Here is a 13,758-nt window from a genome sequence, read left to right as displayed (position 1 = left end):
GGGGAACAGCACAAAAGCTCCATGGTGGGAAGGTCTGGGAGTGACGGTCGGGGAGGGGAACAGACTGGAGTGGGGAGGCTGGAGCCCGGAAAGCAGAGGGGAGAGAGTATACTCTGATGGGGGCCCGGTAGGGTCTAGGCTACCTGAGGACTTTGAATCCAAGATTTCTTGGAAGCGTGACCCGCCTCCTAAACTCGTTAGCGGATCAACTAAGTCCCCAGACCTCCAGGAGGCTACATAGATGGGGTCGAGATTACAAACCCAGAGCCACGCCAGCTCGCTAACTCGGTGGGTCTCTCTGGGCCTTTTCCATCAGGAGTCCTCTCCTTACAGGGTAGGAGGGCCGACCCCAGAGAGTGGATCTGTCTCCAACCGGACCCTGCTTCCCTAGATTCCTCCGACTGCCGCTATCTCTAATACACGGGGTCGGATCCCGGCTTTCCCCGGTTCAGTTTCTCGGGTGACTTTGGACAGCTCCTTGCCCGCCCCCTAGCCCCGCCTCTCCGTCCTGGTCTCGCTCTAGTCCAGCCCCCTCCACTCCGGTCCAGTACGATATTCGCTCGTCTCCCTCCGCCACGGCTCCGCCCAGGTCCTTCTCCTTTCGCACAGGGTCCGCGGGGCCCGGCCCTCCAGGGCTCCAGGGCTCTCCTGCCCCTGTGACCCAGGGCTGCCCAGGCTCCGCCCTGGCCCCGCCCTTCTCGGCTGCCCTAGTTCCGCGGCTCCGCCCTCCGGGCTCCTTCCGCCCCCTGATGACTCTGTGGTGCCCCCTGTCGGCCTCGCGTGCGCTCTGTGGTTGCCCCTTGCCCTCGGGCCCGCCCACCTCGCGCGGTTGTCTTGGAGAGGGACGCTGAGGCGACGCCGCGGCAGGCGGGTCCCGCCTGTGGACGCGGAATAGAGACCCTTGATTCGGCCACCTCCAGGGCGAGCCCCACAGAATCCCGTCCTGCCTCCTTGCCCCCGTGAGTGTCCCCAGAGTCGCTGCGGACGGCACCAGCATGTCGGGCGAGGCGAGCGCACCACCAGTGGCCTCACCCAGGGCCCCGCGTCCCGGGATCCAGAAGTCATCCGGTGCAGTGACCAGGAAAGGAGACCGCGGGGCCAAGGAGAAGCCGACGACCGTCCTGCCGCCGGTGGGGGAGGAGGAACCCAAAAACCCTGGTACGCTGGTGGCGGGGTTGGGGGATCAGGCCTCTAGGCTTCTCCGCGCGCTCCCAACAGCCACTCGTCGCTCGGGTTAGCCAGATTGGATGGGGCGTCTTCGTTGTGCCAGGCAATGGCGGGCGAGACAGACGAGCCAGTAAATAATAACAGAATTTCTGGCGCTGAGGAGCGCTGTGTGGAAAAGGGATCCACCAGCTGAAGTTCAATATGTGAATGTAACTAGCTCCGGGCACATGGTAATGGTGTTATAAGTGGTCACCGTTATGAGGTGTGCACGTGTTACTAGGCACGTTTCTTCTCTGTAGTATGGAGTCCTGCCCTGCCTATTACTGGGAGGCACAGTAGAGTTGATGGTGAGAAAGTATTTTATAAACTGCAAATTCACTTGTTCACTCAACAAACGTACATTGTGCACCCACCCAAAGCGCCCTGCTCCATCCTGGGATATGAATCACAGTTTTCGTCCCAGCACAGTTCCTGAGACTCAGCTTGGCAGATGTTTGAATTGATTTTAAAGAAGCCACACTCTGGTTTGGGATGCTGACAAATACAATAAGATGTGCTAATTTGTATCAGAGAAGAAGGTCCAGGGAGTGGTGGAAAGACACAGGGGCGCTGCCGGGAGGTGACTCTGAGTTTAGTTTTATAGATATTCATTCATTTATTCAACAATTACTTTTTGGATGCCTGCTCTGTGGTCAGGTCCAATAGAAAGAGAACGAGATGGACACAGTCCAGCTGGAATGGAATTTACATTCTCTAGGAAAAGAAAACCATTGGAAAAGTACGCGTATGAGCGTGGCTCTTTATGTTGCAAGTGATAGAACCCCAACCCAAATGAATTATCCACAAAGGGGAATTGATTGGAAGGCTTCTTGATTCAAATCTACCAGTTTTGCCTTCAAAGAGGGACAGGAACTTGCTGTCTCTGGACTCAAGGAAAAACAACTTGGGAAAAGACTCTGATTGTCAGACATTGGTCAGGTGCCATCTCCTTGTCAGTGCTGGTGGCTGGGCGGGCGGAGGAAGCTATGGGAGCTGGAGAAAGAGCATCTTCCAGAAGGAGAGACAAGACAGGATAGAATCTCCTACAGATATGAACCTAGTTACATTAACACACACACACACACACACACACATACACACACACTCACACCACTCTGGCTGCTGTGTGGAAAATGGAGTGGCAGAGGGAGAGAATGAAGGTAGGCAGCTGAGTTACGAGGCATTTCAATAGCCCAGGTGAGGGACAGTGGTAGTTGTGGACTCGGGTAGTGAGGGAGATGGGTTAGGCTCCTTGGAACAGTACTTCTGAGGCAGAAAAGAGTTGGTGAAGTAGTGGATGGGGTGGAAAGTGGGGAAGGTAGCAAGAATGATTCCATGTTTCTGTACTGGGCACGGGGTGGGTTAAGGTGCCATTCATGGAGACAGGCAGGCCTGAAGGAAGAGCATGTAAGAGATCTCCAAGGGGTGATGTCGGCTGAGCAGCTGCATGGAAGCGTGTGGAGCGGTGAGAAGATGTCAGGGCTGGAGATGTGAATTGGGGAGCTGCTGATGTTTGGGTGCATTTAAGCCCTGGGAATGAAAGAGATTCCCCTGGGGAGGGGGGAGTGGAACCGGAGACAGGAAAGGGCTCAGGACCCAGACTCAGTGATCTTAGAGGAGAAGGAGCTCCCCCAGGCAGGGGGAGCCAGAGGGGTCGGAGAGAAAGGGAGTGATAACAGGACAGGGCCACACGGTCACAGCGGCTTTAGCAGCCGCTATTGTGTGTTGTGGCAGGGCTCAAATGGGGTAGAGAGTGAAGGCAGTTGTAGGAACGTTGATAGATTGAGAGGACATCGCATCTGGTGGCTTCTATTTCTCAAGGAGCTACGAGGCAAGGTCATAGCGAGTGTGAGGAGGGAGTGTGGGAGGGGAGGAGAGCAGGAGCAAGGCCCTTTCGGAGCTGTGCTGCCCACTAGGTCACTGCTAGCTACAGCCCAGAGGTGGAACACTTCCATCGTCCCAGTATGTCCTGTCGGGCAGTGCTGGTCTAGAGCAGCGGTTCTCCCTGGACCATCTTTGGCATCATCTGTGAGCTGGTTAGAAATGCAAATTCACAGACTCTACCCAGCCTATGGAATCAGAATTTGGGGGGATGGGGCCCAGCAAACTGCTTTAACAGGCTTTCCTACTGATTCTTACAGAAAGATGTTAAAGTTTGAGAACCTCTGTTTGGGGAAAGATGGTGTGAGTGAAGCAGGGAAGGACCCTCCCAGCAGAGGGAAGAGTCCGGGAAAGCAGGCAGTGTGCAGGAGTCAGCTGTACAAGGGGCTCCCCTAGCCTCCCAATGCCTCCTCTCATCAGCCTTGTCCATTCAGCTAATGTCTCTCGGGTGCCTGTGTCTCTCACCCTTTTGCCACGAGAACCCTCAAACCTCTCTGCATCTTGCCCCACAGTGCTGAGCACACGTCCTGCCAGCCCCCTTGCACCCTCTGGGCAGGCTCCCTGCTGTTGGCTGCAGGGGTTCTGTCCGGGGCACAGTCCCTGCAGCGCCTGCTGCCTGTGGGGCTCCAGGCTGTCCTGCACTTGGAAGAGCAGGCTGGCACCAAGCCCACCCTTCTGCCTCCGGTTTCTCGCCTTTGCCAGGGACACCCCTTCCCTTCTCAAGGAACCACTTCTTGTTGGGATGCCCATGCGGGAGCAGGAAAGAGCAGGGGTCTTTGGGGACTCAGGCACCTCAGGTTTGCGTAGCCCTCACGATGGGAAGTGGTGGGCATCTGTCTAAATTAATAAAACTCTTGAATGAGTTAAGATTTCCAAAGCATATATAGAACCGTGTGGGACAGGAGTAAGTGCTGTATCAGTGTTTGCTAAATAAATAAAAGCCTACCACCCTGCTGGGCCTCGGTCTACCCGAGTGCGGGCGTGGGGATGGGGGTGGGAGCGGGGGCAGGTGGAGAGGTCCTTCTGCTTTCCTTTCTTTGCTCACATCAGGCCTGGGCCTTCTTTCTCCGTGTGACCCTGGGCAGTCCCCGCAAGGAAGGAACGTGGGAGGAGGCTGGGCTGGGGAGGAGGAGGCCCCCCAGGGAGCGGAGAGCGGGAGTGGAAGCGGCCTTGACCCACGGGGTGGGTGGACGAGCCGGCACATAAAAGAGGCGCCCTCATTGTCTACATTCCACGCCCTTTAGTCCCCTTCCTCCTAGGTCTTGATTTCCCACTGTTTCCTCTCAAGTGTTTTCAGTGTCGGTCTCTACAACGCATCTTACATGTTAAAAATGGCTGAGAGGACGTCTGCCTCGATGGAGGGGCCGCTGCCCGCCCAGAAGCCCGAAACCCCGCGCGGACGAGCGTGGGAACGCGGCGCAGTGCGCCGATCCCTGGCGGGTGGGGGCGCAGGGCTGGGTGGGACGTCCTCTGGTCTCTGCTGCCCTCTGTTGGCAGCCTTGGGCTACAGGGGGCGGGCGCGGCGCGGCGCTACGCTTCCCCTCCCGCTCTCGTCCCCGCCCCCACAGAGGAGTACCAGTGCACCGGCGTCCTCGAGGTGGACTTCGCTGAGCTCTGCACGCGGTGGGGCTACACGGACTTCCCCAAAGTGGTCACCCGGCCCCGCCCGCACCCAACCTTCGTCCCCTCCGCCTCTACGTCGGAAAAGCCCACCGTAGGTGAGTGACAGTGGAGACGCCGGGGTGTCTGCCAGGCCTACCGCATCCATTCCTCACCGCTCGGCGGGCCGAATGGCGGGGACGCAGGGCAATGTGTGTGTGAGTGAGCAGGGTGGATTCAAGGGGGCTGGTGGGGAGGTGGGGGCGGTCTTCCGTCGTCCTTTCCAAACCCTCGCAGATGCGGTCTGGCGGAGTCCTCCAATCCCGCGGCTCCGTGGGAGCCGTCCCGGCCTCTCCGGCTCCCGTAGGCCGGCCGGGGCGTGGGGCCCAGGGGCGGTGACTCTGCCCCCTCCCTCCTTCCCCGGCTCCTCGCACCCCTGCCTTCTAGACGAACAGCCGCTGTCCGGGTCCTGCAGCTTCAACAGCCTGGAGAGCAAATACGTGTTCTTCCGGCCCACCATCCAGGTGGAGCTGGACCCTGAGGACAAGTCCGTGAAGGAAATCTACATCCGCGGTGAGGTCCGCCCCCCCACCAGTCCCTCTCACCAGCCGTCCACCACCGCACCTCTCCGGGCCTGAGGCGCCTTCTTCCTTTCCCTTCCGCAGGTTGGAAGGTTGAGGAGCGTATCCTGGGTATCTTCTCTAAGTGTCTGCCCTCCCTCAGCCAGCTTCAGGCCATCAAGTGAGGGGACATGGGGTTGGGGGAGGGGCAGGAGGCCAGTGTTGGAGACGGGCCACCAGTGGTCTGGGAGAAAGAACTGAAGGGGCACGGAAGGCCCTGGGGACTGTGCGGAAGGTGATAAGGAAGGGTGTGGCTGGGGTGTCAGGGTGGCTGGAGAGGACAAGGTGGGAAGGAGGTGGTGCTCCAGCTGTGTTTCTGTGCTTCCCACCATCTCCAGCTTCTGGAAGGTGGGGCTGACTGATAAGACCCTGACCACCTTTATCGCCCTCCTGCCTCTCTGCTCATCCACGCTCAGGTGAGCAGAGGGGAATAGGCAAGGGGGAGGCTACCTGGGTAGCCTGGCTGGCTGGTCAGAAGTGAGCAGTTTGGGGACGGGGGTGACAAGTTCCAGCTCCTGTGGCCTGGGCTGGCATCTCTGTGGAAAGAGGGTGCTGCTACTGTCTGTTGGGTTTTGAAGCTCTCATCTGACAAGCATTGAGGTCCCCTTTTCTGCCTACTCTGGTGCCTAAAGAGCCTACCTTTGGGGCCTTATCGCCTCTCCTCTCCATCAGTCCCACCACTACCCGCTCTCTCCCCGGAGGTTCCTCACTTCCTGGTGTCTGACACTGTACTAGGGACTGGTTCTTATCCTACAGGAACTGGCAGTCCAGTGAGGGAGGGAGAAGGGCATAGGAGTGGATACTGCAGGGCACTGTGGGGACTGTAGTGGTGGAAGAATGGTTCATGAGAGACATGGAAGGCTGCCTGGAGGAGGTGGTGCCAAGCTGAGCCTTGAAAGAGGAATAGGAGGGGGCCCGGCAGGGAACTGGGAAAGGGCATTCTTGTATAGGAGGGAGCCAGAGCAAGGTGTGGAGCAGTATAACCACAGGGGTGGTTGCTGTATAAAGGACACAGCTGATTTGGCTGCCCTTTGTTGAAGCTCCCCCAGCACCCTTGACTTCTCCTGCTTCACAGAACCCACCGTCACTGGCTTGCCTCCTCACTTGTCTTCCTCCTGTAGATGGGATGGATGCTTCTTGAGGGCAGGGATTTTGTCTCCTTCAGCTGGAGGTCCTTGGGTGCTCTTTGTCTCGAACACCACAAAACACATATTGTATTCCGTCGTGGGAATCAGAAGCAATTTAGCCAGCAGGAGGATAACTATAGAATTCATCTTAATATGTAAAAATAAGTCAGATCAACATGATAAAAATAATTAAAAATAAATGCAATCAAGTTTAGATGCTAGATGAGCCAGGCTGAAAGGTTGGGCAAATATCATGAGAGAAACTTTTTTAAAATTAATTAATTTTTGGCTGCGTTGGGTCTTCATTGCTGCACGCGGGCTTCTCATTGCTGTGGCTTCTCTTGTTGCAGAGCATGGGCTCTAGGCACATGGGCTCCAGTAGTTGTGGCATGCGGGCTCAGTAGTTGTGCATGGGCTTAGTTGCTCCGTGGCATGTGGGACCTTCCCGGACCAGGGCTTGAACCCATGTCCCCTGCACTGGCAGGCAGATTCTTAACCACTGTGCCACCAGGGAAGTCCCGAGAGAAACTTTTTTTAATAGAGAATTTTCCAGCCATTAGTTTCATTTTTTCTTGTGACTTGGAAAAACACCTCCATTTTCTCAGTACTGTTGGAGAAGCCACTGCCTTGTGGAGGGGTCATGTATTGGGTACCTATTACTGTGTAACAAGTTACTTCAAAACGTAGTGGCTTAAAACAACCAACATTTATTATCTCACAGTTTCTGTGAGATAAATCCGGGTGTAGATTAGCTGGCACCTCTGGGTCAGCATCTTGGTGAGGTTGCGGTAAGGCTGTTGGCCAGGGCTGCAGTCATCTTGACCGGGGCTGGAGCATCTGCCGCCAGGCTCACTTATGTGGCAGCTGAGTGGCCACAGCGCCTCCACTCGGGAGCCTTTCCACAGGTCATCTGGGTGCCCTCACCACTTGGCAGCTGGTGCCAGAGAGCACCCGGGTTGGAAGCCACAGCCTTTTTGTAACCTAAACTTGGAAGTGACAGCCCATCGCTTTTGCCATATGCCATTCATTAGAAGTGAGTCACTAGGTCCAGCCACACTCAAGGGGAGAGGATTGCATTGGGGCACGGATACCAGGAAGTGGGGAGCACTGGGGTCATCTCAGAGGCCCCCTTATCACACCTCACTAACTCTGGGGAGTAACCCCTTCACACGGCACACTTCCTGGATTTCTAGTCTGGAGAACTGTCACATAGTTTCCTGTATCAGGGAGTTGGGCGGGGTGGGGGTGTGTGTGTGCATCCTTTGCCTCTGTTTCCAAGCTGCTTCCCAGAGCCCCACCCTTCCTCTTTGTCCCCTTCCCTCATCTGGCCTCAGTGGTGCCTCCTGGGTCTCAGATCTCCCCCACCCTCAGGAAGGTGTCTCTGGAGGGGAACCCGCTGCCGGAGCAGTCCTATCACAAGCTCATGGCAGTGGACAGCACGTGAGACTCCTTTCCCTCACCCCCTTTCTCTGGGCCTGCCCCCCATTCCAAGTCACCCTTTGTTCCCTTGCCCCTCCAGCACCTCTCCAAGCACCCTCAATTCCTGCCTCTCCACCCTCAGACCGAATGGCCCTCCTCATGCCCCCGTTTTTCGAGGTTCCGGGGAATGCCCAGGACCCCGTGTTTCCTGTGACCCGCGTTCTCCCTCCTGCTGCCCAGGATCGCGCACTTGTCTCTGCGGAACAACAACATCGACGACCACGGCGCGCAGCTCCTAGGCCAGGCTCTGTCCACGCTGCACAGCTGCAACCGGACCCTGGTCTCCCTCAACCTGGGCTTCAACCACATCGGTGACGAGGGCGCGGGCTACATCGCGGACGTGCGTGCGAGGCCGGCAGGGGCCCCCGCGCGAGCTGTGGCGGCCCGGGGCCAGCCAGCTCACTGCCCCTCCCTGACCCCCGCAGGGCCTCCGGCTCAACCGCTCCCTGCTCTGGCTGTCCCTGGCCCACAACCGCATTCAGGACAAGGGCGCCCTGAAGCTGGCCGAGGTGGGTGTGCGGGCTGAGCGGGGCCGGGGAGCGACCCCCACATCCTCCCGCTCCCCGGGCGGCTGAGCGCGAGGTGCCGCCCCGCCCCAGGTCCTGCGCCCCTTCGAGCTGACGCACACCGAGGTGGTGGAGCGCCGGCGCCTCCTGCTGGAGAAAGGTTCGCAGGAGCGCTTGCGATCGGTGAGGAGCGCTCGGAGCCTGAGACCTGAGCCCTTGGAACCGCTGCCCAGGTCGGCTGCTTTCAGCTAGCTGGCCGAGTCTTAACCCGTCCTCTCTCCCTCTGTCGTGACCGTTTTGCTCTCCGACCTCTGCACAGATATAACAAACGTTTGGGTTCTTACTGCAGAACCACTCCGCAGATGGTAGAGTGTATTGGTTAAGAGGACTAGATTTAGACCGCAGGGACTTGGAATCTGGCCCTTCCACAAAACAGCTTGGTACCTTAGGCGTGTGACTTAACCTCTCGGGCCTCAGTTTCCTCATCTGTAAAATGGGGATAACTGTACCTAGCTCATAGGATTGTTGACAGGATTAAATGAGCTAATTCATCTAATACACCTGGAACAGTGCCTGGCACTTAGTTAAAAATATGTCAGCTACTGTTTTCTCCCTCAGTATGAGTCTGAATGCCACCTCCCCCCACCCCCAGCTCATCCCTGGGTCCCTCTGCCATTTCTTCCCAACAGCACCTGCACCAGAAGGGTCCCAAACAAATTATGTTAGCATTTAGGCAGGGAGATTGGGGTAGGGGTGCTGCCAGTCCGACTGCCACCCAGGCATGAGGCTTCCCCTCACTCCTCACTGGGGAAGGGGCGCCGGACTCTTCCTCCTCCATCCCCGCCCATTTGTGAGCACAGCCTTCCACCTCTCAGACATGGGGACTCCAAAACAGAGCGTGAGAAGAATCAGCTGATGAGGGTCAGCAGTTTCGCAATGGTGGAGAAAGACAAGATGCAGACAACGAAGACCCCTAAGGGTCTGGGCAAGAAAAAGGAGAAGTCCGGGGTAGGTGTGCTGTGGGCAGCAGAGCCCTGGGCGCTGCAGGAACAGGGTGAGGCGGAGGGAGGAAGGCCTTTGAAAATCCACCTCTGGCCCCTCCCACACCTGTTCCCCATCTGCCAGGGAGGTAGGACTCTCATCTCTCTTCTTACATCCCCCACAGGAAGTGGTGAAGAAAGAGGAGAAGTCAGGGTCTGGGCAGTCACCCACACAAGGAACCCCTAAGAAAGAAGACTCCACAAAGACAGGCAAGGGGAGTAAGTGCTAGCACCCCTCTGCGGCGCCCACTTGGTGTGGAGGAAGGAGGAGCACGGGGCGGGATGCGGGAGGCCTGCGCTGAGCTAGTCTTCTCACCTTGGTGTCGGAAGCCCCAACCGGCCCCATCCACCTGTGGCCCTGCCCTCGGAGAAGAAACCCGCCTACCTAGCTGGGGGTCCCCCCTTCAGCTCTATTTCTGTTGTACCCAAACCCAAAGTTTGAGGAGTCCCCTTCCTCGCCGCAGTCCATTCTCTCTGGGGAAACTGAGTCATAGCAGAGGTCTGCACTGTGCATTCTGGCTCCTCTTCCCACTCCAGAGGTAACCATCCCTGAGCAGAAACTAAGCAAGGGAAAAGGGACCAAGACTGTGAGCAAAGAGAAGCGCAGCATCCTCCCGGAGTTGGAGGTAGGCTGCAGGAGAAGCGGGGTGGGGGACACGTCCCTGGGGTCCAGTTCCCCAGCCTTCCCGGCATGGAGTCTCCGGCCCTGTACTGTGGCAGCAGCCACTTCAACTCACATTGTGCCCTCAGTCCTGGCCCCCTCCCTAATCCAACCTGGGCTTGCAGGGGGTAGCAGAGCTCAGTGCCCCCTCCCCTTCTACCTTTACTTGCTTATTAGGAGCCCACACTTTTGATCCTCTGCCTCAACTCAGTCTGCTTCCCGAAAGGCCATTTGTTCCTCACCACCACGCCCACGGTTGCTCGTACAGTTGCACAGGGAACGAAGCACATTCTCCTTTGCCCCTGCCAGCAGCTCCCCAGGAGGGCAGGGTGTCTTCCTAGTCGTGGTACTTCCCCCACCCTGTGCACAGCTACTTGAGACCCTCTCTCCTTTGCCCCTGGAGCCTCCCTTTTCTATTTAAACTTGGACCAACTTGTTCCTTGCTTTGGAAACCTTCCTGGACTGCTGACTCCATAGCTCCCACCCCTCCGCAGTGGAGTCAGCTAACCCTAAGCCTAACCCGAGGGCTATCTGTCCTTACACAGGCGTACCTTGTTGTATTGTGCTTTGCAGATTTTTTTTTTTTTTTATACAAACTGAAGGTTTGTGGCAACCCTGCGTCGAGCAAGTCCGTTGGTGCCATTTTTTTCCAAGAGCATTTGCTCACTTCGTGTCTCTGGGTCACATTTTGATAATTCTCTCAATATTTCAAGCTTTTTCATTATTATTTGTCATGGTGATCTGTGATCAGTGATCTTTGATGTTACTACTAGGATTCCCCGAAGGCTCAGATGATGGTTAGCATTTTTTTAGCAGTTAAGTATTTTAAAATTGAGGTATATACACTGTTTCTTTAGACATAATGCTATTGCACACTTAGACTGCAGTATAGTGTAAACATAACTTTTACACGTACTGAGAAACCAAAAGAATGTGACTCACTTTATTGCGGCTGTCTGGAACCGAACCCACAATATCTCTGAGGGTATGCCTGTGTTCTGTCATCAAAAGACCTCCCCACCTTGGCAGGGAATGGCGCCTCCACTTTTGGGAGTCTTCTCTGGCAAGGACAAGATCTTACAAGAGGAAAGTCGGGTGGAGAAGGCGGGCGAGGCTTGCCTCAGTGCCAGTTTTCTGTCCCTGCCCCAGGCCTGATCCAGGCTGCTGACTCTCCCCAGGACTGTTGCATTTTCCTCTCCTCCTGCCTTTAGCGTCATCTCCCTCCAGTCCATCGCCCTCATTGCTCTCCCTGTTAGGAATTACTTAGTGAATGCCAACACACTATTTCGTGCCTTTGCACCTGCTGCCACTTCCCCCCGATCTTCATCTGACAGGGACCACATACTATTCAGATGTCAGCTCACAGGCCACCTCCTCCAGGACCCCTGCCGAGACCCGCTAGCTGTGCCTCCTCCGTGCCCCCTCCGTGCCCCCAGAGTACTGAGCTTCCCCCTCTGTCAGCTCTGACAGCATACTGCATTGCTCTCTCACTCTCTGGCTCCCCTGCGCAAAGCTGCTTCTTGAGGGTATGGGCTTATTTATCTTTGTATCCCCAGCACCTGGGACAAAGCCTGGTCTGTAGCCGGCCCTCAAAGCATGTATGTTGAATGAATGAATGAATGGCCTGTTGACCAGCTCCCCTCTCCTCTGCTGCAATCAGTATTCTGCCTGAGCAGGTGGTTGGGGAAGCTACTGAGATGGTCAACCCTCTCCTGGAGCCCGTGGAGCACCGAGATGGGAAAGTTTTCATGCCTGGGAACAGGGTCCTTTTGCATCTCAACCTTCTCCGTACGTTTGCCAACCCCCCCCCCCCACGCCCCACCTTCCTGCCACGAGGCTAGCTGGGCCCCATGCTGTCACAAGGGTGCCCCCGCCCTGGCTCCACGGAGCGGAACCTGGTTCTCCAGTGGTTGGGCATCATGATGGTGAAGGCCCTCTGGCACGGGGCTTTGGGGTGGGGGTGAGGGAGGTCAGACAAAGGAGGCGTCAGAGAAGTAGAGCTGGAGTGAAATTAGTCCTAGGTAAGTGAGCTGGGGAGCTGGGGGAGCAGGGGGTTAGTTTTGGAGTAAGAGGGTCGCAGAGGGTGTAGGCAAGCAGGAGGTTGGCAGTGCCGGAGGCCACGTCGTCTGCTTCTTCCACCAGGAAACCGCATCACAGAGGTGGGGCTAGAGGCCTTCCTAACCGCAGTGCAGTACCAGGCACAGTTCTCCGAGTCCAAGAGCGCGTCCAGGGGCCCCATGGGGCTGCTGCGGCTGTCCCTGGCGGTGAGTGCCCAGGGACTGCAGCTGCTGCAGGCAGCTTGTCTCCCTATTTCCAAGACAGGCCTGTAGTTTCCCTTATTCTTTTTATCACAACACAGCCTTCATCTCTCTTGCTGTGAGATGGGCGGTCACACTCCTTTGCCTTTTCTCCATGTCCTCCAGCCCCTAACCCACCCTGTCCCAGGAAATGTTTTTCTCCCAGATGCTTAATCTTCATTGCTTTTGTCAGCTATCAGCCTTCCTTTTCTCCCTTCAGAAAAACTGCTTCTCCCCACAATGTCCTGCGTACACCACGATCCAAGAGCTGATGCTGCCAAGGGACCCTGTCAGTAAAGCCAAGCACAAAGAGGAGGCGGCTGTGGCTTCCTCCACCTAGCCCCCTCCCACCTTCTTCCCAGAGATTCTGGGCCACGGAAGCATCTCCTTTCCATGTGTGGGTTGGCCTTCCCACGGGAGAGCTCAGATCCTTAACAAAGTCTATTGCTGTACTTTTTTCCTTGAGGTTGTCTGAAAACTTTGTCCCAGAACTACTGGGAATATTTGGACTTTGCGCCTGTTAACAGCGCGTTGACATGGCCAGAAATGGCCGAATGGCTTTATGGTTCTGCTGGGGGTGATCTCAGCCCCTCTGGTGGTGGCCGACCAGGGGTGTTGCTCTCCTGCCTCCTCAGGACCTAGTTCTTGTTGCCCAGACCAGAGTCACTACCCGTGCCAGCCGTCCCGTTCCCTGGAGGACATGTGATACACGAGGGTTTGCACTGCCTCTGCTCTCAGAGGCAGAAGGGAAAGACTTGGGATAGTAACCAACAAACACGCGCAGGCTGAGTGGAAGAGCGGGTGGGGCAGAGGGATGGAGCACGGGCTCCACCCTTCCACCCTCCTGGGTCCCTTCCCCCTTCTGCTGCTCCATCCGGCCCACGTGTCTGGACTGGTTTGGAGGAGGGGCAAGGGCTCAGCTTACGAAAACGTAGAGTTGTCAGGCTGCTTTAGAGAGGGTGCCGAGTCTCTTGTCATCTACGTAGCAAAGTCCAAGCACTAAACACGAACCCTAATGACACTGCCTGCTGCTGTCAGCCGCCTGAAACCAGAGCCACCCAGGCAGTGCGGGGGCCAGAGGGGTCAGGAGAGCTGGGGGACCCGACTCTTCACCCTCAGCGCAGCCTCCACTGAGATGACCCGACCGTGCCCCAAGAGCCCAGGGCCGGCTTCTGGGGAGCTGACATCCACTCTTCGGGGAGCGTCCCTTCTTCACCTCTGGTCACATCCTCTCGGCCCCGACTCCGCTTTCTGTTGCCTGGACAGAGCCCTGCTGTCCCTGCCAGCGCTGCCTCTCTGCGGGGCTCCGTGGCCCTCAACAGTCCTCTCTCTGCCTCTGACC

The 13,758-nt window shown here is 56.9% G+C and overlaps 1 protein-coding gene across 1 annotated transcript; it reads left to right on the top strand.

The window, feature by feature from the left end:
* The first annotated feature begins 839 nt into the window (after positions 1 to 839).
* LRRC71 (leucine rich repeat containing 71) lies at positions 840 to 12,873 on the top strand. Its single transcript, XM_030842007.2, has 15 exons — positions 840 to 1,158; positions 4,656 to 4,805; positions 5,134 to 5,259; positions 5,352 to 5,427; positions 5,645 to 5,722; positions 7,805 to 7,873; positions 8,093 to 8,252; positions 8,338 to 8,421; positions 8,512 to 8,651; positions 9,294 to 9,426; positions 9,584 to 9,677; positions 9,996 to 10,084; positions 11,796 to 11,907; positions 12,262 to 12,383; positions 12,637 to 12,873. The coding sequence occupies exons 1-15, from the start codon at positions 996 to 998 to the stop codon at positions 12,754 to 12,756; spliced, it is 1,716 nt and encodes a 571-aa protein (XP_030697867.1). The 5' UTR covers positions 840 to 995; the 3' UTR covers positions 12,757 to 12,873.
* The last annotated feature ends 885 nt before the right edge of the window (positions 12,874 to 13,758 follow it).

Source organism: Globicephala melas, chromosome 1 (genome assembly GCF_963455315.2).
Source record: "Globicephala melas chromosome 1, mGloMel1.2, whole genome shotgun sequence".
In the NCBI taxonomy this organism is placed as follows: domain Eukaryota; kingdom Metazoa; phylum Chordata; class Mammalia; order Artiodactyla; family Delphinidae; genus Globicephala; species Globicephala melas.
This window is presented reverse-complemented; position numbering and strand designations above follow the sequence as displayed.